Source organism: Ambystoma mexicanum, chromosome 3q, assembly GCF_040938575.1.
Source record: "Ambystoma mexicanum isolate Mex_15411 chromosome 3q, UKY_AmexF1_1, whole genome shotgun sequence".
In the NCBI taxonomy this organism is placed as follows: Eukaryota; Metazoa; Chordata; class Amphibia; order Caudata; family Ambystomatidae; genus Ambystoma; species Ambystoma mexicanum.
In genome coordinates, this window is record NC_090926.1 from 1,214,558,611 (window position 1) to 1,214,582,974 (window position 24,364).

Consider the following 24,364-nt stretch of genomic DNA (forward strand, 5'->3'; position numbering starts at 1 on the left):
ATTAACTAAGCTATGATGGGTGGGATAACTTTTTAAAAGGTCTAATTGGATATTCCCTATTTTCCCCATCTCTTCGAGTTGAGTTGTGATTGGTTATTCCCTCTTCCAAAGTGCTTGTTACCATCTGTTTCGTGTTACTTAACCTTTCTTAGCTGGAGATGCTTATTTTCTCTGTGCTACACAGAGCTAAAAAAAAAAAAAACTTTCCAATATTTTGAAATCGTGGAGGTGTGGCTACATGCCTCTCTTGATGGTTCCCCAAATGGACTGCAATGATCCCAGACTGGTATAAGCATGTATGACGCATGCGCTTGCTCTATGGATCTGGGAATTCCCCATTTGCCACCTCCAGGTAGCTCTTCACTTATTTGGTGGGTGTTCCTGAGCACCTCTAACCCCAAGTTGTATTGTTGCTGTAAGTAATTTCACCTTTTCTGGCCTGTGATTCTGCTGAAGTCTAAATAATGAATGTGTTCCGTCATTGTCCATGGGAATGGGAGTTATTTTAAGCTTGTGAATCTGACAAGAACCATTCTGAAGAACTCCTATTTCAGATAATTAACTTTTCCTTTTCCCTTGGTTCTTCCCAGTTCTGTGCATTTCATGTGTGAAAAGCTGCCACCTCTTTAATTTCAGATATATCTGACATCTCTGCTGTGAACCCGGACTTTCCCTTATCTGACCCCACCGTCTTCCAGAAACGCTACCTGAAAAAAATCAGAGAACTGGGAGAGGTAATACAAATGTTGTCTTCTTTTGCTCTATCATAAAATACAAATAGCTTATTTTCTTTTTCACTTGTAAGTATGTTTCAATTAATCACACACTATTATACTACTAAAACCATCTTATTACATCTTTCCTATTCATTTAATCTATAATAGCATTTCATAATTAAAGATTGTGTTAAGCAATCTATCCCAAAAAATATATATGTTCTCAACATTGCTGCTGAAGAGTTTTGATAGGCTGCATCTGCCATTACCAATATCATTTCATCATTAGTATTGCTAATGCTGTATTCCTTTGAAATTGGTCCTTTATCGTTTCCCTTATGCCTTTAATTTGATGACAATTTAAAATCCAATATCCTGGTATCTCAGTTTTATTCCTGCCTAATCCGTAGCACTGTGGTTCCCATGGCTGCATTCTCCAAGTCCATACACCCTTCCTGGTCCCAACTGATTAACAACCAGAAAAGCCTTAATATGTTTCAAGGATGCATTTGCTTATAGATAATTCAATAAGAAGAAGCTGCTCCGCTACTTAATTCAATGAGCAACACTCAGCAGGAGCAATGCTCCAGACCCTGCACAATTCATGTAAAGTGGACCTTGCTGGGCTGGCGGCGTACACTATGGTGGAACTTAATAACAATGAGAAGCCAAAGTAACCCCACATACATTGCTGTTTATAGCAGTCTATGGGCTGGAGATGTCCTTCGCCAGCCCTTCTATCAGCGTAACAGCAGTGTTGTCATTGGGCCGGATCTTCCTGGATCTAGGATCTGGCAAAACGTCTCCCAATCCTGGGGAATCCAGTTAACATTTGCAGTTTACATTTATTTTCGAATGCTGCATTTTTGGTGCCAGGGGTTTGAACTGCGGTCAGTAGGTTGAGAGGCGAGACACTTCCCCACAAGACCACTTGAGAGTCTGAGCAGGAGTTCTCTGAAATCCCAATGTCTATGTTGCACTGCATAGGAAACATTGATCTGAATTTTGGGGAATTTTGTAAAAGGTGTGCACATTTTGTACTTTGCTGAAAACATTATAAGAAATGTGTCTATTTTCCAGGTGTACATGATTCATCTTTTGAGGGGCTGAGAGGCAAATGTTTACGGGGGTGACTAAGCCACCCACACTCGCCTCGCACTGTACCCCTCCTCTTACCCCCTTGCTATATAGGAACACCCAGTAAAAAAAATCTTTATACAGCACTGCCTAACAGATCCTTCCAGTGTGTTGTTTAAGTGTAGTTAGTTCCTGTTCCATGGCTGGAAATTTGTCATTGTTAATTGGAGTGGGTGGGTGTGGGTCGGTAAATGAGATTAGTGTATCAGATATTAAGATGTTGTATGGGATTCTCAAGCACATGTTCCACTCTCAGATGTATAGTTATGTTTCTTTAGCTGTCACTGAGGCAGCCAACATAGAGGAGCTAACTGTACCATATTGTTCATGGCAGATCTGAGATGCATGTCATAGAATGTCTGGGCCCTACATAATGTCCTTAAAACGAGAAAGGTACTGGTTTATGCTAAAAGACATTAAGTTAACGTATTCATTTTTCAAGACTCCCACCTAACACTGGCGCAATGACTGGGGCACAGGCAAATGGTATGCATCATCTCCTGGTCTCCAATTCAGACCTGCCCATCACTGACACCTACGTCGGCGCTTCTTCCAGGCAGACTGTCACTGACATCCTCTTTGTCATCCCCTCTCCGGACCTTTGGATTTCCCATATGGTGTCAGTCCTCTCCCCTTTCTCTTCTTCACTCCCACCTAACACTGGCGCAATGACTGGGGCACAGACAAAAATGGTATGCATCATCTCCTGGTCTCCAATTCAGACCTGCCCATCGCTGACACCTACGACAGTGCTTCTTCCAGGCAGACTGTCACTGACAACCTCTTTGTCATCCCCTCTCCGGACCTTTGTATTTCCCATACGGTGTCAGTCCTCTCCCCTTTCTCTTCTTCACCCTTTTAATGGTGGAACCCAATGGGAAGTACTCTTGACATACGTCTCTTCCTCTAGGGGCATCATTCATGTCTACCAGACTAGTACTGTTATGGTCCAGGACTCTAAGCCCAACCTCCTCCTTCTTGATAGTCATCTTCTGTCTCTCATCAACCCCCTCCCTTCTCCTGCCACTCTCCTTCTGCCATCCCTCTGTCCCCTTCGCCACCACCGACGGGCGTACCACATTCTTGTACCGCTCCTCAGAAAACCTTCGAAGGTGGCAACCAGCTTCGCTTAGCTACCCTCAACTCTTGCTCTGACATCTGTCACCTCCTTGAAGGAGGTGACAGATGTCTTTGCTCTAACTGGGATGTTGGTCACAGCCAGCTGTGTCACTGTTTTTGACACACTCCTCCCAGAGGGCTATAAGATCCTCTCTAAGCACAGGCGTAACAAGGCAGGGGTGGCGTGGCCCTGATCTTCACTGAATCCTTGCTAATATCATACCCACTCAGACCTAGTCTTCCTTCAAATGCCTCATCTGCAGGATTGGTGTCTCTCCAATCCTCTTGCGGACTCTTGCTACCATCTACACGACCCCTGGTCCAGGCTGTCTCTTACTTTTGTAGTGGTCTGAGCTCAGCTCTTCTCTTCTAGCCTCCATCTCGAAACTTCTCTTCCTCCGAGAGTTCAATATTCACATTGACTCTCCCGATGCGGCCTCTGGACTTTTCTGCAGCTGCTGTGACCCTTTCCCTCTCCATTCTTCCCTCCGGTCCGACGCACTCAGCCGGACACACCTTGGATTCTCTCATCCCAGGAGACATCCCCATCTCCAACCCTCTCACTACACACCTCTCCTGGTCTGACCATGCTCTCCTGTCCTCTAACCTAGATCTCTTGTGTCCCTCGACTAAGCCTCTGCCCTCATAGCCAGTCTCCTTCTCCGACATTCGACTAATGAAGCGAGTGTCAGTTGCTGTCTTTGCTGCCACTTTCTTTCCCCATCCCACTCCGGCCACTGACTCTCACACTGCCACAGCCCTCGCTAACCTTCACCTCTCCATCAACAACAACCTTGACATCCTTGCCCATGTCATGAGGAGAGGATCTGAATCTCCTGAGCCAACTCCCACTCGTGAGAGATCGTGCTCTGCCTGCTCAGAGCGTCCGCCGTCACGTTTTCGTCTCCAGCCAGATGAACTGCCGAGATCGAAACTTCCTGCTGGATGGCCCAGAACTCGAGCTGCATCGCCTCCCTACACAGAGGAAGTGACCCTGCCCCCCCCTTTTGTTGAGGTAGTGCATGGCCACTGTGTTGTCCGTCAGGAACAGGACACTCTTTCCTCGCACAGTTGGCAGAAAAGCCTTCAGGGCAAGCCTGACGGCCCTCAGCTCCAACAGATTGATATGGAGTCTGGACTCCGACGGAGACCAACGACCGCTGACTATCAGCCCGTTGGCATGAGCTCCCCAACCCGTGAGGGATGCATCCGTCACGATCGTCACCTCCGGCCAGAGACGGATGAGGATTCTGATGGCCTGGTTCCTAGTCAGGTTCCAGATGAAATTGTCTCGGGCCATAGTCAGTTTGACAATTGAGTCAGTCACTGCATGATGCCAGTGGACTGGACACCTCTCCGGAGGTGGAGTTTGGTAGGCCTGAGCCTGGCTCTCATGCCGATTCCTCGTACCGGCGCCTTATGGCTAGGGTTTCTGAGTACTTGGGATGGTCTGCTCCCCCAGGGGAGTTTGTGCAGGATGATCTGACGGACATCCTTGATGTTGGTCCCCCAACTGATCCGGTACTGCCGTTCCATTTTGTTTTACAGAGAAGGGTGGCGGCGGCTTGGACTGCTCCGGAGAGTCTCCCGGTGGTGGGCAGATCCTTGTCGCGAAAATACCGTCCAGCCAGTAGCGACCCCTGCTACTTGACCAGGCACCCCACTCCCTCAACTGCACTCACGCCTCCCATTGCCCCCCTCTCTCCTTCCCTCCTTCTCTCCTCTTTCTCACTGATAGCACTGAATGAGGTCTCTCTATGAAAGTCTCTTCCAAACATGTGTTCCCTTGCTCCTCCAGAACTATTGAGGACAACATTGCCTCCCTTGCTCCAGCCTTGGGTGATTTCTTGTCACTGGCTCCTTCCTGCAACCCCTCAAACACTCCCATGTGCACCCTCCCCTTAAAAAGCCTTCTGCCGACCCCTCCTACCTGGCTAACTATCACTCTATCTCCATTACCTGCTTTCCTGCCCAAACTCTTGGGGAAGCTAGTCATCTCCCAGCTGATCCACCACACTGAATCTGTTGGTTGTCTCCACGACCATCAGTCTGGCTTCAGAGCAGCCAGAGACACAGAAAATGCACTCCTGAACACCCATGAAGACCTGCTCTCAAATCTCGATTCCAATCTGACTGCTATTCAGGCATGGTGCGCTGCTAACAAACTTTGCCTTAATGCCAGTAAAACCGAGACCCTTCTCATTGGGACCCCTGCTCCCTCCTTCCCTCCTACCCTTTAGCCGGCCTCCATGGGTTCTACTTCCCTCACCCTCTTGTGAGGCAAAAAACCTGGGTGTCATCTTCGACTCCTCTCTCACCTTCTCTCCTCACATCGCGGACCTTGCCAAGAAGGCCCACTTTCAGCTGAACCTCCTCAGAGGCATTCTCTCTCTCCTCACCTTCCCCTAGAAACCCAGTCTCTCCAGAGCTCTGGTCCTCTTTAGTTTGGTCGACTGTAACAGCCTCTTCCTCAGTGTGCCTACATCCTCCTTCGCTAATCCAGAATAGGACTGCAAGACTTATCCTTGGCCTCTAGCCCAGGGACTGCATCTCTACAGCATTAAAATCTCCCCACTGGCTCCCGGTCGCTGCGACAATCAAGTTCAAGACCATCTGCAACATCCACAAGGCTTTCTGGGGCCATGGACACTGCTACATCAAACTCTCTCTCCCCAAATACCTCCCTGCTAGAGCCCTTTGGTCTTCTAGCTCCAACTCCCTGCAAATAAGACGCTTGTGCTTTCAAATAATAGTGTGGCGGAAAGTCCTCGAATAACCAAATTGGCATCTACAAGCACCCCAGAGCTCGCCCTTCCTTGTCAAAGAAACAACTGCCTGATCATTTGAACAAACCATTATCACATGAGGACTCCTCCTCGAGTCTACACTCTTGTGCCGATGGCTCTTCATCGTCATCCCAAAAACCTAGTCTTTCCACTGCAGCCGCGACGCATCTGTACAATAATGTGCTTGCTGCGACTTCGATGGCAATGATTCCCTTTACAAAACTCTATGAATCGATCCATGATGCTTTAAAAGACCAGACAGCGCTAATTGCAGAATTATCTGACAAAATGGCGAAAACAGAAAACTTCAATAATTTTCTTAAAAATCAGATCTCGAGAGAAGCTGACCTTACCACTCGGTGGCAGGAACGCCTGACTGACTTAGCCGCACGACACCATTGTCAAAATGACACTTTGTCGGAAGGATTACTGGAGGCCCGAAAGTGGATGCGGCATAACGCTGACGTTGCCGCCTCCAACTTAGTATCGCAACATCTACTAACCACTTAATCACCACGACAATGAACAACTGAGTCTAAAATTGAAAGTGTGACAGACGATCTTCCAAATCCGTTGGCCGGGCAAAAATTTAGCTCGGAAAGTACTCCTCTGGCATCCTTGACTGTTTCTCAAAATGTGCGACCGAATCAACCAATTCTGATCCCAATTATGCCAGGCTGTCAGCTGCAGCCCGATGAGCTCCAACATTTAAAAATTAGCAAGGACAATATCGAGAAAGAAATTACTATTACATGCACGAGTTCAAAAGGTGTACCTTCTGACGCGGAACAGTCAGCTGCAATTGCATTAAAGGATAAGGCACAGGACTCTGTGTCTTCAGTTCCGCAGTATTCGTCAAATTCTTTTGGCATCTTCGCGGGAGCTGCGAACTCAATAACTGCTGCTCACTTTGTCCCATTATCCAAAATCGTAAAAACTGTGAAGAGCTCACGGGTCAACAATATGCCTAATCCTAAACGTCTTAGTGCTGAAACTGACAAATCGAAAACAATTTTTTTTTTTATCAGAAATCTACCAACACCGAAAAAGTTGGGGCTGTTCACACGAACAGCCCAACCCGAAGAAGTTGAGGCCAAAATCACTGTCCCATCAGCGAAAGGCGTAAGACCAACTTGCGCGCCTGCTCACCTTTCAAATAAAAGGCGAAGAATAGAGTCTGAGTGTGGGACAGTTGAGAGCTTAGATAGTACTCTGAAATAGATATTTGTGATCTCTCTACCTATTCACATCAGGACGATCTACCTGAGAGACACAATGTGAGTGAAAATGACGACTCGTCCGTTTTAACAGATGCCCAGGGTCTGTCAAAACCCACAACAAATCAAAGGGCCAAGCCAGCGGTCTCTTCTCGTCGTGTCAGGAATGAAATTCCCAGAATCCGAGATCAATCTGTACACCCAACTGAACACTCATTAAGATGGAACCCGAAATGCACTCAAAATCAACAAAGTAAGAAGGTGCATTATGTCTCCAGAGCTCATCAACATCTATCTTCTTCTTCAACTGCCCAAATTGGGAAATTACGTCTTCAAAATATTCAAGACGATGGCAACGACGTCAATCTAAACCGTTCTAATATAATGAGACCATTTAAGTGCGTTCCGACACTAGGCACAATTGAATCAACTGATATCAAGATCGTCGAATATCCAACAGAACGTACGGCTGATCAGGTCATTTTGCATATTGCTTCTGCCTCTGTTCGCAATACCATCATGCGCGCCTTCGAGGAGCTACTGGCCTTTGGACAAAGAGTATTAATGCTCGCGCTCTCTCGCCACCATCAAAGGCCGATGCCACCATAAGCTGTAACGACCTAAGGCAGTCGCTTGCTGAAATCTCACTTAAGCACAATCAAAACCTCCAGAGCAGCTGAAAGGCTACATGGGATAACCAAAAATCTCGCTCCGGTGATATGAGACAATAGCCATGACCAACGGGCCGTGAACCCTGGTGCGAGTTCCTATCATGGAACACGAGTGGTTTCACGCATCTTTTTAACAACTTTGAAGCTGACCTCCAGCGAGTGGTTGTAATCTGTTTACAAGAAACGTGGCTTGTTGAGGCTCCAACGAGAGATGGCTTTGAAGTTCATTTGAACTCCGCCGTAAAAAACCTACAAGGTCGCCCCTACTCTGGGCTACTTACTATGATCAAAGTCATTAATCACTGGAAAACGTTGGAAGTCTCCAACCCAAACTCTTTCACTCGGGGGATTCTAATGCAATCAACTCAAGGCATTATAGAAGAGCGGCAAAACCTTTTGATCATTAATGGATACTGGAATCCTCATAAAATCAGCACAGCTCTCTTTTTAAAGGCCATTACTAGCCTCATAGACAATGCTGTTATAATACACAGAAACCTGTCTATAATTTGCTGTGGGGATTTAAACTGCTCCTGGTTTGGCTTTGACAACACCCGACAGGTATACTTACCACTGGCTGAACATGACCTCTCTAGCCTAAGCAAGGCATGGATGAAGGCCTTACAAAATAGAAATTGCCATCTGGTGAATGGAAATGTCAAAGGCGACGAGCCCCCATCTGCAACCTGGCATCGTGACACCTCTCATAGTGTCCTGGATTACTTTTGGGTGTCTCAAAATATGGTGGACAAGATAACCCACTTAAATATTGACAAAATGCGTAATAGTGACCACAACCTCTTACGCCTCTCGTGCATGATCGAGTGGTCATTCCCAGAAGGACAATATGAATTTCCTATTTCAGTCAATGCTGGGGGCAATCGCTTGCGAATAAATGGACCCAAACTCAATTATTGAGCGAACAGTTCTACAAGCTCTACGCAGATCAAAATGTCAACTACGCACCACTGATCAGTAAAACGAAGTGCATTATAGTCGCAGCAAGATCAATGGGATTGTCACATAAACATATGTCAAGCACAGTCATCTGCGATCAAAAGAAAATGATGAGAGCTGACATAAGAATGCTGAAAAGGTTCTCCAGCTCCTCCATGACGGAAGAGAAGCTAAGAAAAGAAATTAAACAAAGGCAACAGGTGTATCGCAATTGGCTGAAATCTCACAAGATGATTATCCAACAAAACAAGGCCGAAATAATGATGATAAATACTGGTGACCAAAAACACCCGTCAGATATGGGACATCTTAAACTCCAGCAATTCTCGATGTTCAGCGCATATATCCAACGAAATAAACAGCGCAACTTGGGTAGAGTACTTCTCTGAAGTCTATCAGCTGCCACAAGAAGAATGCCAACCAGACATAAAATTATCTGGTGCTGCTTGGGACGTGACGATGTCCGCTCTTGAAATAGAAAAAATGATTATGTCCTTGAAGAACTCTCACGCCGCAGGTCCCGACATGATCACCAATATCATGCTGAAAAAATATGCCCGGCAAGGTATTTCATGATCGAAAATTTGTTAAAAACGATACAAACTACAAAGCAAATGCCTGATTCATGGCTGGAGGCAATTGTGGTTCCAATATTCAAGCGGGGCAATCGAGCGACACCAACCAATTATCGCCCGATTGCCCTCCTTGATACCATCGGAAAAATGTTGGGTTCGTGTCTACGCCAAAAACTGGATGCATGGGCTTCAAATGCAGCGATTTTAGACATCAGACAAACAGGCTTTACCAAAGGAGTGGGTGTCGAAATCAACTTACTTATTCTAACCATTTTAAAGCTGGAAACCTTGAAGACGGGGAAAAAAACTATTTCTTGCCTTTATTGATCTACGGCAAGCCTTTGACATGATCAACCGCGAGCTGCTTTGGACAAAATTACAAAACTGGAACTGTCCTAAATCTATATTGGAGCCGATACAAGCCTTACATTCTGGCACATCAATGCAAGTGTGGCTAAATAATCAAAGCGACCTGTCATCAAAAATTCTTACACATAGAGGCGTGAAGCAAGGCTGCCCTATGGCAGCTGAGCTCTTTAAGATATTTATTGCAGACGTGCCAGCTTGTCTGAACCAGGTCCAGTGCTTTCCTCCTAAAATTAACGACACTCCAATAAAATGCATAGCATATGCAGATGATCTTGTTTTAATTGATCGCACCCAGATTGGCCTTCAACGGTTGCTGAGCAATCTCAGTGGCTATTTAAAGCAAAACGACCTGAAATTGAATGTCGATAAAACCAAAATAATGGCTATTGGCTCAATAACATCTCGGAAAGACAAAGCCTTCAAATGGACTATCGAGAATCCATTTGATATCTTGGCGTCATGTTCAACAACTCCGTAAACTAACATTATTGGAGGCAAGGTTTAATCGCACGGATTAATCAGTTTGCAATTCAAGGGTCCAAGATCAATAGCGAATACGGAAAATTCAGTCTGTCACCAGTTTTGACATTTTATGTTCAAAAGGTAATTCCAGCGATCGCCTTTGGTGCTGAGGCCGGCTGGAATTTGGACGAACAAACGTGGCATAAACTCAAAGCAATATTTTGGAGGCGCGTCCTAAGACTCCCTAACTACGTATCCATTATTGCGATCCGTTACGAGCTATCTCTGAATTCTCTACATTCTGTAGTAATTTGGAAATCACTGAGCGCCTGGAGGAAAATGTGCGTTACTGCACCGAGTCCTGCCTACCAAATTCTAGTTGGGAAACATGAAACCGCCAATAATCAATTGCTGGGCGCCTGGAAAGTAGCCCTAGCCAACCATCTGACCAATGCGGACATATCAATTGATGACCTAATTAATTTGCCACAGTTGGCAAAAAAGAAATTTGAAAATTGGTCTTGGATTTCCAACTCAGAACATCAAAGCACTTCGAAATCGACGCTGAAATCAGAAACTAGTGCACATAAGTTGAACAAACCATGTAGATATTTAGTAAAATGTCCTGGTCCACAATACCACGAAATTTTTTTAAAGTTCAGGCTAAATGCCATTCAGACTAAAGAAATGCTGTGGCAACGCAGGAACAAGGATATTGTAGATAACATCTGTTAATTTTGCTCTAACGTAATAGAATCGTCACAACACCTGGTGACGGCATGCGCAGGGGTAAATACTCAGCGACAATGCCATCTTGGGAAATATGCCCCACTTGATGACGACATGGCAAACTGGTGGGGCCGTGTGATTGCTAGACATGACATCCAACTAACATGTGCTGTTGTCAACTTTTTGGACTCTCTTCTCTTGTGTTCTGAGGCTTAATTAACTAATTAATTAACTAACGCCTTTTTTTTTTTCTTTTCTGGCATTTGCATTCATAGATTTTGAATTGAGTTTTTTAAGCTTTAGTCATTTAATTACCTACCAAAGTTCTGTCTGTCTGATACCTGGACCTGATATTTCTATGATTGGGCACTTCTTTTTATGGTCTGAACATAATTTAGATACCATGTGGATCCATGATATAATGTTATCTGTTAATGCATCTAGATGTCTCGCTACAAGACGTTCTTAGACGTATTGGTTCTCTCCTTTTTGTGTAACAAAAGTTATGCTTGACCGACTTTTTTTTTAAGTTGGGATTTTATAGCTGAAGTTTCAATAAAAAAAATGTTTTTAAAAAAATAAGACGCTTTTCCAAGCAGAGAGTGGGGGGTAGATCCCTCTATTCCACAGGAGCCTCCCTCTGGAATGGTCTCCCTTCCTCTCTCAGGCCAGAGTCAGATCTCCTTAAGTTCCATCATCTTCCTAAGACCCTCCTTTTTTCTTCTTCCTTCTCTCTCCCCCTCCCCTGCTAATTTTACCCTCTGCTGCATTTTGGTTTTGACTGGCTGCCTGCCCCCCAACTCCTGCACTTGCCCTACTGCGCTCACTACCCTTGCACTAGCCAGGCGGGGCTGCATCCTACTGAGTCCGGTTCTGCCCTGTCCTCGCACTTAGCATGTGTACCCCACTCCCCTGCATTTCTTGCTACTGCACTGGCACAATTTGGATGACACAAGGCCTAGTAGGACCGTTTTTTGTTATTGTTCATCCCCGTTTCCCCCCAACCCCCTTTTTTGTATTGTGGCACCTTGAAACACCATTTGCTGTATAGGCGCATTATAAAGACCCAATAAATAAATACACAAACCATGCCAGAGGGGTTTTAAAACAGATGCATAAGAGTATTCCCTTTAAATTGGTAATGCATTCCGCATATAGAAACGGTCGAAATGTGCTTGTCAATGGCACATTACAAGGCCAGCCGATCACTCTGGTCAAGATCTATGCACCAAATCACGACGACCCAGACATTTTCCAGCACATATGGAACATCTCTGCCCACTACATTGGCTCGAATATGCTCATAGATGGGGATTTTAATGCAGTGCTTGACGCTACACGAGAGACCCTTTGTAACTCGCAGACCTCTGTGTAAAAGCAGAAGGTGTCTCACCCACTAGACCCCGGGGATCTGTCATCCAGGTGGCCAGGACACGGTCATCGCTTTTGGATCCATTTCCTGGGGGTGGACCAGTGCGGAGGATCACCTGGGTGAGGGGTCTTCAGGGAGTGGGACACTGAAAGTAGGGTATTCCCTTCCCTGTAACACCTTTACCCCCATCCTACCTTGTAGGATATTTAGCAACTCTATTCCCCCCACCTCCATTTTACAACACAACCACTTTCTCACAGACAGCCCGCGATGAGGGAAAACAGACTAACACCCGCACCGTATACCTGTTGTGTCCCAATACAATGGACAGGTAAGATCTGACCATCGCACACACCTGACTTCCATTAAGCTTCCCCACACAGATAAAAGGCAGAGCACAAGAGCACACTCTGAGCGAGGTAAGGCACACAAGGAAACAGCAATTTAACAAGAGAAAAAAGCTGGCAAAACAGAAGGGATTGCAAGGAGGGAAGTTCCCTTGGTCTTTTCGACAAGAAACCGTTACTTTCATGAAAACTCAAGAATAGAAAGTGTAAGACCAGGAAACAAGGCTGAAGAATCCTGAATTGTGTGTCGGAATACCCGGGGGAGTACCCGGGGCCCTCCTGCATCATTAATGTAGGCAGGAAGAAGCGCCAGCTGCCGTGGTACTGTCCTTGGTTCCAACAACAAAGCCACGTCAGTGAAATCAACACAGACACAGCCAGTGAGTTGGGGAGACCGATAACAGATTGGCTTGTGTTGAAGCCAAGGTTGCAAGCAGCAACATTGTATGGCAAGCGCTGGAACGAACATTGTTAAAGCGCGTGTCACAAAAGAAAGCAAGTACAAACGTTAAACGACCTTGTCATTCAGGAGATCTTCAACAGGTGGGGTCATCCCCAGGTGGATCTCTTTGCCATCTGGCACAAGAACAAGTGCCCTCAGTTCGCCTCCTAGCAGGGACAGCGTTTCGGCTCCCTGGCCGACGCATTCCGGCTTCAGTGGAGCGGCATGAAAGCTTACGCCTCCCCCCCCACTCTGCTGATTCACAAAGTGTTTTGCAAGTTAAAGGAGTCTCGCCAACTCAACATCATTCTAATAGCTCCACGATGGCTCGCCCGGCTATGGTTTTCAGCCTCTCAGAGGTGCCTCCGATTCACTTCCCAACGGGCCCAGCACATCTTTAGCGCAACAGGGGAGTAGGGTCATCCACCCCGCCCCACAGAAACTAGCCCTCACAGGGTGGTACCTGAGCAGGTAACGCTCCAGCACCTCGGCCTCTCGCAGGCTAATCTGGAAATCATACAGGGCGCAAGGATCAAGGCTATCAGGGCCCATTATAAAAGTAAATGGACCAGATTCTGCCACTGGGCCGACTCCAAGGAAATCGACCGCCTGGCATTTTCTTTGGACGATGTGCTCTCCTTCTCTGCGCACCTCACCCACTCTGGTGTGCAGGTGGACACCTACCGTACATACCTCGCAGCCATAGGGGCTTACAGGACCTCAGAGGAGGGGATCTACCCGCCCGTCAAGAGGCTTCACCCTGTGTGGGACCTCAATATAGTCTTGGGCACTCTGGTGCTCAAACCATTTGAGCCAATGGCATCCGCGGACATCAGGCTGGTCACCATCAAGATGGCCTTCCTAGTCTGCCTCACCTCGGCTCGTAGAGTCAGCGAAATACAACCGCTGGTCGCCTCGGATCCATACACTACCTTCCGGCCAACATGCACACCCACGCAGTCAGAGCCAAGGCAACGGCAATTTCATTCCAGTGCCATGTCCCTTGGCAGGTCATAAGCAGGGCAGCCACTTGGGACACTCCCTCGGCTTTCTGCAAGCATTACTGTTTGGATGCCGGCTCTATATCTGATGCCGCTTTTCGGACAGGCGGTTCTCAGGAACCGATTTGCTTAAGTAGGGTCTCCTCTCCACCCTGGGGCTACATTAATTTGTAATCTCCCATGCAGAATGGAGGAAAGGGGGCAGGACGTAAGAGTAATTATAACTTCCTCACCATAGTGACTAACATACTCTTAGTCCTTAGTCCCCTTTCCTCCATACGTCCCACCAACCTCCCCCCTAATAATACGGGTTCATTAGGCAATGTTAAATCTGGTGTCGACGCGTCAATGGGGACTGAGGTGGTGCACCAGAGGGCAGACTCAGGGCAGCGCATGCTCCCTGGGCCACACCCCTGTTTGCCTCTAAATTTAAAGAGGAAGATGTTTTTCTCTGGTGAAAAAGGTTTAGTCTCCTGTCCCTTGGAAGGGACACCCATGCAGTATGGAGGAAAGGGGACTACGTTGAGTAACTTATAATTTCTGTTAGTGAAAAGTGATAAAATAAAAAATGTTCAAAAATGCAAGAGTCCCAGACTATGGTTGTGCTCCTTTCCCCTAGAGTTATTCTCAGTTTCCCTTCTTTTTGGGCTTTTGTGCCCCTTTATCTTCTTAGGGAAATATCAATGGACAGTCTACAGAGTTGTTTAGCTTCACAATCCTTTGCCTTATCTACTTGATTCAGTTTGTTATAGAATGTAAGATTCCCGTTTCCCAATTCCGGGATCCTTGATCCTTTCAGTGCCTCGCATGGACGCAAGTCCCAGGCTCGCAATATAGCTTGGTTCACTTTCCTACCAAGCTAGTGTCATCTTGTGGACTGTCTCTTTCATGTGGGCCTCAGACCCTCTTTTCCTGCCTTTCATTAGGCGCTAGTATTTCATGTAGGTGTCTCCTTCGTTTTACTTATTGTTGTGGTATTGTAGGTGTTTGGTTCACTCTCCTGCCAAACACCTGATCCTGATATCTTGGTTGCTCTGGGTTTGTTAAATGGATGTGAGTCCCAGACTTGCAGTTTATTATCGTATTTGTTCGGTTCATCATTATCCTGCCAAACACATGATTCAACTCTCTTGGGGGCTGTCTCAGGGTCCCCAACCCTCTTATACTTTAATTTCCTTGTGGGTGCGCGTCCCAGACTTACATTGTCCCTTCATGCTCCCAGGCGCTCTTTCTCTAATGTTTATATTCACTCTTTAGCTCCCCCAAACCTGCAATGCCTCCTGACAAACCTGTGTACCTGTTTTTTCCTCTTGATAGGTACCAGCATTTTCGCATCCTCTGCATTATTCTTCGAGGCTCCGACAGCTCCTTGGTGAATGGCAAGGTCTGCAGTGGTTCCGCAGGCACCTCTCTGCCCTGGTGCATGTCCTGCTTTGCAAGCGGTTCACCAGAGCCTCTGGTGCCCTGGGGTACATATCGGCAGCAACCCGAACAGTCCCTCCAGCTTGGACCGCGTTCGGGGTCACCTTCTCCTCACTTTGCAGATTCTTTCCCTTTGACTTCTCTCTGCCCAGCTGGTGCAGGAGTCCCGCAGTTGCTCCTCAAAATATTGTTCAAACACTGTCTTAGAGCTGAGTTCCTTTTGACTGCGCTGGCCATCTGTATTCATTCGGTCAAATGACATTGTGAGAAAAGCTAGTCCGCTCACTCTGCTTCATCCGAGTGATCCTCCGACTCTCCATTATCATCTTTTTTCACAGTACTTATTTTCAACTCAGATGCAAGATGCTTAGTATTTTAGGTTTGTTAAGTACATTAAAGTAACTGACCTTTCATCAGAGTACATTTGTTGTACCCATAGGGTGGAGGAGGGTTTAGTATTTGAGGAGGGATTGGATGCATTAAAGTGGGGGAATATCGCATTCCCTCAGAATAGTCGTCCTCAATCCTATAGGGGCCTTTCCTCCTCATGTGATCCTCCCTCAATGCCTGACCCCCAGGGGTACTATTGTACTTCGGACGCAACGCCCTGGCCCCATGAGAACGGTCTTCTCCTAGGTGAGAAGAGAGGACATTCTCAGAATCGTCACAGCACCTTAGGGACGACCCAACACCATATACCTTGTACATGGTAAAGGCGACATAATGGCAGAGGTACTTCAGGAGAAGTCACTCTGGATACCAAAAGAGATTGAAAAAAGACATTGTGGGGAAAGCAAAAAGTTGTGGGACCCCAACATGTGGCCCTAGAATCCCCAAAACAGGACTTTGTTCTAAATAAGAGCCTTTTTTTCAACAACTCTCTTAGTATGTTACTATGTGTCTCTAGAATAGTGGGTGCACATCTGCACAATCATTTGCTGAGTGGCCAAAGTGGACAGCGGTGAGGACCGCTCATATGAACCTAATGCAATTGCAAACCAATTGACTGGCCTTTGTCACATTTCTCCCGCTTATCAGGGTGTAGCCCAGCCAGATCTTGACAGACAATACGTTGACGATGCACTACTTCTAGAAGAGTAGGCTCAGCAGGGAGGTCATGCTGGAATAGTTTAGATCCTTTGAGAATGAAATGTCCTCAGTTGTTCTACCCCACTTGGTAGCAGTCTGTACCACCCAGATTTACCTGGTAGCTGTGGCTGAGCAGTCAGACTTCCCTCAAGAAGAGTTAGGCAGTATGTAAAGTATACACAATAGGCACTCCGACACAATAGCACAAGCAAACACTGACCATAGCTTTGGTATCAAGGTATATAATTATTTATTTAAAGACACACTTGTTGACACACTCCAGCACTATTATTGTAAATCACTTCAAACACAGTTACTATTAATCTATATACATCCCTTATTCCTTATCAGACAAGTCTTAGTTAACACCACTTATTTCCAGACAGAGGTGAGCGCTTAACTATGATGGCACTCCAATAAGTTAACGAAAAAGGGAGGGAAAAAGGCAGAATGTAGGAAAATACACCACACTAATACTTAGGAACTCTTAAGCAAGGCAGGAAAGTCAAAAGTTACTTGTGGGCCAAAGTCCATAGGACGGGCCCACTCTTGGAGAGAGCAGGGCACAAATGCACCCAAGATCACACAATGACAACAGGCTTAAAAAGTCTTGCAGGGAGTTCAGAAAGGTTTTAGTTAGGCTCAGAAAAGTTTAGCCAGGGTGTCCCAGGCTAACCCAGGTTCGAAAGCCGGGGGCTAAATCTACCCCAAACAGTCAGTTGCAAGGGATGCCAGGCGGAACACGGTACCTTATGTGGAAAGGATCCTCCAGCGGGGGCAGTTGTTCCTGGCAGCGGATGCAAGTTGCGGCGTCGTCCAGAGGAAGAGAAGATCTCGACGTGGAGGAAAGATGAAGGTCGTTGCACTGCCAGGGAAGAAACCAGCCGCTGAGTTTTCTGGTTAAAGTTACTACCCTTTGATTTGCGGTAGTGGTAAAACGTGGTATCCCGGTTGCCGGGGTGCTTGGCACAGGAAAGGCGGCCACGAGATGCTCCAGGAAGTGAAAAAGGAAGCAGACTGGTTATCCCCACCAGTCGAAGGAAGAAGACTCTCCGGGCTGGAGATCTCCTCTGTCGTTGGGAAAAGTGGTGAGACGGTTCAGCAGGGCTCCACCGGTGGTGTCGTAGCAGGTCGGCTCAGCTTCTCCCTCGTCGGATTCTTAGGTCCTGTGGAGACTTCTAAAGTTCCAGTCCCCAAAGCCCTGCTTTTATGCAGAAAACCCCCATTCACTCAGCCTAGCTGTCACTCAAACATGCTTGGGCCAGTCAGGACGGAGTGCGACTTGTGTTCCCTAGGCAACTCAGTCCAGGGTGCCTAAATCCCCCTCCACCCCTCCTAAGTACCCCAGACAGAGTGGCACCACTTTGGAGGGCTTCTGTGGAGAAGCCTGCCAAAAAGTGAAACAAAGGGCTCAACTTGGGTTGGAGTCACAGAAGCGAACACAAACGCCATTTTAGAACTGAGTTCTGGCAAAAAATACCAACCGGAGAATTAATATTAAATAAATAAACCGGCGGTATGTTCGAGTCTATAGGAATTAAATAATTAAAGTTGGTAGCCTCGAACAATGGGAAATCCCATAGAGATATATTCGCGGTCGAATATAAAAAGTAGTATCCACTGCCACCAGCCAAAACTCGATCAGGGAGGACGGAGACGTGCCCCCTCGACTAACAGACCCCGGGCCAATCGAATTGCCCCGGCCAGTACGTCCACAGTATGATGGTTTGTACTAGTTCTGTTCAGAATTTGAGACTAGTAAAGTCAATGGTGACTTTACATGCCCTGGGAGACAGTAGTCAGTCCCAGGATATGGAGTCTATATTGGGGGGTCACTATGACACCCCTGTGTTACTGCACTGAGGGTGCTGTGTAACACACATCACAAAAACACATGAAGCCCTATGGAGTAAAAGACCCCATAGCCCATTAAACACATCTAGAGTCAAAGAAACACACTCAAATCATGCCCAAGAGTTAGGTCTCACTCTTGGCAGGAGAAAAAAATAAACTCCAAAAACCCAGCAAAGCTGCTGGGGGACTCACTAGGTTAGGAAATTCAGCCTAAACAGAGAATTCTCCCTAACAGCCATGAGAACATGAATGCATCAGGTGTTGAGATGCTGCTGCAAGCAGGCTTTATATGAGTAAAGAATTCCTCAAATCAAACTTTTCTGCTAGCAGGATGAAACAAAATTGCAACTTCTTCTGCTCCAAAGGGTTTCCATCTGAAGGAGTACCAAGGAACGCTCTGGTGGTGTAGTGGATGTTCAAAAGATTCTTCATGCATTTCCTCAAGGTATGCTCATCCTGTTGGTGCTGTGGCAGCTTCAGCTGATATGGGCCAAGAGAGTCTAGTACCCAGACCTACAGAAATGGCCAATGTGTCAGCTCGGGACATTGCCCCCGAGAAAACATCTCTCGTAGATGACTGAAGCCTAAGCCCTCAGGTCTGCTTTTTGGAAGGCTATGCATGCAGGTGGAAAAGATTTTCATGTTGGTTTTCTGACAATGGCACTGGCTTGCTGGCGTGTTCAGATTCGTGAGTTTGTTGTCCCTGATGAAAAGGAGATTCAACATTGGAACAGTGATATGTTATGTGCCTGACATTTCTGTCTTGAAAAACATGTCAGAATGAGGCTCCTTTTTTTGCATTCCCACTGAGATTGGTTTTAAGGGGTTCAGCAAATGCTTTTCATTTTCAGCGCTACATTCTTCCTTTTTGGATTAGACTTTGGTGGCTGCTTTATTAGCCGATTTTACGTTCCTGTCAATATAGTTTTTTCACTCTGACGGTAATTTTCCAACCACGCCAATGGGTTCATTTCAGGTCTGCCGTACTGTGAATTGAAAGCATAATAGTCCTTCCTAGGACTTTTACGCTTTCAATTCACGGTGCACTCCATTTTCATCAAGGTTTATGCCGTGGGTAGGGGCGGAACGCAACTTGCATTTCCACTACTCTCCATACAAATGCCCCAGCATTTGCGCCGGCATACATTTTCATGCCGGCAAAAAAACGCTGGAGATCCCTGTGGAGACCGCCGGTTTTATGCAGCAGCATAAAGTAGGCGTTACTCCATATGGATCCATGTGAGCATGGCAGGCAGTGTTTACAATTATAATGAAACGCTGCCTACCATGCATGCATGGTAGGCAGCATTTAATCATCTGCATGGCAGAGTGCAAATGTGCAGAGCAAAAAGTGGCATATGCTGCCTTTTGCCCTGCACCTTCACACTCTGCCCGTGCAAATGACCACAATTCAGCAGCAGGGACCTGTCCATGCATACAGGGCCCCACCTCTGATTTACGTGGAGACTCTTGGAGCTCTGTTGTGTCTGAAAGTATAGTGCCTCTCTCCATCATCAAAGACCCTTAGGTATTGTGAAAGCCAGAGGGTGTTTCACTGCCTAAACCCCAGGGATCCCTTATTCAGGTGGCCAGGGCACAGCCATCGCCATTAGATCCAGACCCTGGGGTGGACAGGTGCGGGAGGAGCACCTAGGTGAGGTGGCCTCGGGGAGAGGGGGGGAGGAACACCTGATGGCGAGACAATGTTCCTCCCTTTCCAAATACCCTTGTCCCATACTATCTAATAGGATATTCCAACTTCTCAGACCCTCCCCCTTTCCTACACAAGCACTGAGCCGAAGAAGAGAAGGTCTGAGGCTGAAAGGAGTACTCCCATGCAATACATTGTACATGTCCCACTAATAAGATCAGGCAGGGTCAGGCACTTCATCTTAATTACAAACATTGGTATGGTTCCGCATGGTTAAAAGATGGAACACTGAGACACACTTTGAGCAAGGAGATGCACGAGAAGGAGCAGTTCATCCAGGGCGACGGCGAACAAGGCAGAGCAGAGCGAAAGGCCGAGGTACGGAGAAACCTTGGATAACCCGGTGAGAGATCATTACCTCCGAAGGGCCTTGAAGGTTGCTCAAGGAAGCCTAGCTGAAGAGAAGAGACAAACCTCTTTTGTGTTTCAAGGATACTAGCCACCCTGCCGGGTGAATGGCAGAGTTGCGAGGTGCAACAGCAGTTGTGGTATCAGCCTTGACTTCAGGATCAAAGCCACGAAAGACGTAAATTAATTAACACAGCTGGTGTGTTGATGAAAGCAATGAAAGTCCGGTCTGTGTTTAATGAAACTTGACGGCAACAGTATCCGACGAATGAAGGATGCGCGTGTGCCGAAAAGACACGAGAGAAAGTAAAGCATTGTAAATGACTGTAAATTAAAGATACAAAGTAACAGCGTGGTCCGGCGAAAGAAGGTTACCCAATCGAAAGTCTCTGTGAAATGTCTGATGCGGTAGAAGCGGCGAGAAAGAAAAAGAAACTGAGATGCAAGATTTGACCTGTTAGGTTTGATCCATTCAGAGGGAAACCTGGATGTGAGAGATGTCTTTAAACTGTCAGGTTTCATCCCGGCAGAGGGAAACCTGGATGTGAGAGATTGAATATTTCAGCAGAGGAGTTCCTGGCAGTTGAGGACCCCAGAAAATCCAATATTTTGTTGAAAATAAACTTTCTTATATTGAGTCTTCTGTTGAAAAAGAGCATTTTGCATTTCCATACTGAAAATCTATATAATACTGTTTCTTGCTAAATTCCAATCGTTCTTGAAGGAACTTGACTATATAAAACCTTTGTTAAAATTGAACATTTTGCATTACCATCCTAAAGACTGTAAGACACTTTCTTTCAATATATGTCAACCTATATTGTAGAAAGAACATTGGCATTGTCATCTTAAGGAGAATACCCAGGAATAGACATTTTCAACTTTGGTGAAACAGAGTATTTCAAAAGCCTTTTCCTTAAACAGTTCAGGTGAAGGGAAGCTAAACCCTGGTGACAAGGGTTGTTTTGCTGAAAGTGTGTACCTTTTGATTTTGTATGTTATTGTGAACGTCAGATGTATTTCGGTTAGTTTTAGTTTCATAGATAGGGACATTTTCTTTTGGTTAGGGCAAGATGGTCCTTATTCCAAACCCATTATCTATTAAAAAAAAATATGGATAATGAGAACATTGCAACTTTGTGTCCGCCCCTCATTGCTGACCCCTGACAGTAGGAAGTGAAATGTTGGCAGCAAAAGAACATTTATGAAACATGCGTTACTGCCTTGGCTTCCTCATGCAAAAATATTAAACAGATCCTACTTCAGTTGGGGCTGTACCCCAGATTCTAATGGGTGTTTCACCCATCACAAATTTGAAACACAAGTTATGCTACTTTTTCAGCTACTTATAATGCCTTGTGTAAAATTGACACTAAAGTAGTGACATCCTCCAATTCCTCCCCCAGGAGCTACATCTGATTTAGTAGCTGGACAGGCCTTTTAGACCCCTATTGTTAATGTCTGGGCAGATGGATGGGTCTTAATGTGAATTTGGAGGGGTTACCCATTCCTGGGAGCTTGGGTTAGCAGGAAATAGATTCCCCTCCCACCAGCACTAAACAGACATTGCACTGAAGGTACACGTCACCTGTAAAGTAAGCATCTTTTGCTGGAACCCCACCACTGTGATTCCTGAATCTTAAACTAGATACTCCCCGCCTATCCTATTCCTTAGTTGATCTTTCAATGGATTGCATTCTCCCGCAGATTCCTCATCTTGAAAGATATTCATCCAGCGTCAGCTGGTCGTAAAAATGTTTTGACAGAGGGCGTAGTGCCACTCGACATAGTCTCTCGACTACCTCGTATTCGCCCCACTACTTGAGACCAGACGTGACGTCGATCGCTCCACTAAAGGGATGCACTATGGCCCCTACCTCAGTTTGACTCGTTCAAAATCTTGTTACGCCAGCATGTCCGGGGCTAAATGATCCAGATTCAAGCACTGCAAGGACTGCAACTCCAAAATGTACCTCACTGATCCACACACTATCTGTGTGTGGTGCCTCGATGTTGGGTATGATGCAAAGCAATTGTCTGACCATGAACCCGAAGGCGGTGAAGAAACATTAGGCAAAGCTGGCACTCAGCAGACCACCGTCGAAGTCTTAGGCGAATCGGTTTGAAAATCCTCAGAGCATGACTCTGAGCGGCCTACCCCTGAGAAACGTTGGGAAGAAAGGCATCAGAAAAATCTAAGAAACTCTTGTAGCAAGTCCCACCACTCTTTCTCATCCTCGTTAGACAAAATGAAGCGTTGATACAGAGGTGTTTCCGATTCATCATACGATAAGGGTATCCTGCGAAGGGTGTATCGAGGGAGGAGTGGGGAGACTTTAAAAGGCAGATGATGAAAGTCTTTGAGGAGGTGGCGGCTGGTACTGCTTCGGCCTCACCCGCACAGGCGGATTCTGCTCTGACTGTGCCCGGTTTGTTCGGCACTAAGGTAGCCAATGGATGTCAAATGCCTTTGAGTGCGACCTTGAAGGAGACGCCTACTCCTGCACCAATTCTGTCGGTAACCTCCTTGGGCCAACTGAATTGAGAGCCAACTTCTTCGACTTGATGTGGTTGATCTTTGATGAGGAGGTTGCTGTGGTGTGCAGTCCTGGATCCGTTGCCTGATTTGATGGCGGACCAGGCGGGGTTGCTAGAACGAGCAGAGGGTGTTCACAGCGAGATCGGACTAAATACATCCCCAGACGTCGAGTTCCAGTGATCGTACCCCTACGTGCACACCCGAATGCTCAATACTGTAAGGTGGTCGAGAAGGTTGTCATGGCACTCTGGCTCGGCACTCTGTCAAAACCAGTTTTGCATTATGAACTGACTGACGTCCTCGACAGGGTGCCGCAGGCTGCATGTGCTTTACTGTTCAATTCCGTCATCGCAGACCATGTGAGACCATGTCATGCTCCTGTGGCAATGCCCATGTTCAGCACCAGCAGTCGAAATGGATGTGACAAAAAAAAGTAAGCTAACAAAGGGCCCTTCCTTTGTTGACAGCCCACCCAAACCCCGAAGTGCTAGTGGTGCAGGCCACAACTGTTACATCAAGACCATCGACTTTGACATCGAACCTTCCCACAGATAGGGAGTCAAAGAAGGGCAATGCTTTGGCAAAAAAAGTGTTCGCCTCAGGGAGCATGGCACTGAAAGACATTAATGCCTCTTTCGCCTTTGCGAAATTTTCTCAGATTCTATGGAAACACTGACATAGACCGCAAACCATTTCCCAGTGGGAGAAGTTAGGGACAGCTTTTTGGAACTTAAACAGATGGCCTGCCAGGCACTCCATCCTGGATTAGGTGCTGCAGACTACGTTGACGGTGCTGCGCAGGTCAGCCTACCTGAGGAGCTTGTGGTTTTCCCAGAATGTCTAAACAAACCTGCTAAACCAGGCCTCCGACATGGAAGATCTGTATGGCCCCAAAGCCGATGAATCCCTTGAAAAGTTTAAAGACTTGAAATTGACAGGAAAGTCACTGGGGTTTCCTGTGCAGGAGCAGCCTCCAAGGCAGAATGTTCCCTTTGGTTCGAGAAGACAAGGCTATAGGTGGTACTTTACCTTCCAATGAAGGGCGCAGCTTCCCCAGGCCAAGCAGGGGCAGCATAGATTCCTACACCCAGGGAAAGTCATAGGAGGGTCGAGGCAGACTACTCCTGCTGCCACGTCGACAGTGCTTCAAAAACCTCTTTGAGGTCTCCCCGATACATCTCTATTTGAGAGCCTCTGGGTTCTTGGGCAAATGGAAGGGGATGTCTTTCGATGCCTGGGTCGCTCAGTTGGTCGAGTTAGGCTACTGCCTACCATTTGCAAAATGGCCACTGGACAGACCTCGACCACCCTCCAGGCAGCCGTAACGGGAGCTCTTTTGAAGGGAGCATTTGAGTAGGTCCCAGCTGAGTAAAGAGGCTTGTGCTGTTATTCCAGATACTTGCTGGTCCCCAAGAAAGGGGGAGGACATTGTCCCATCTTGGACATCAGGGACTTGAACAAGTTCCTGCGGAAAGACAAATTCAGGATGGTGACGTTGATG

General features: G+C 46.6%; 1 protein-coding gene across 2 annotated transcripts in view; it reads left to right on the forward strand.

Moving 5' to 3' along the window:
- The window catches only part of TYK2 (tyrosine kinase 2), a 1,212,497-nt gene that overhangs the window by 1,067,170 nt on the left and 120,963 nt on the right, over window positions 1-24,364 (forward strand). For both annotated transcript variants that reach the window (XM_069604089.1, XM_069604090.1), the window contains exon 18: window positions 637-734. In XM_069604089.1, coding sequence (XP_069460190.1) covers window positions 637-734 — 98 coding nt within the window. The remainder of the gene's footprint in view (window positions 1-636; window positions 735-24,364) is intronic.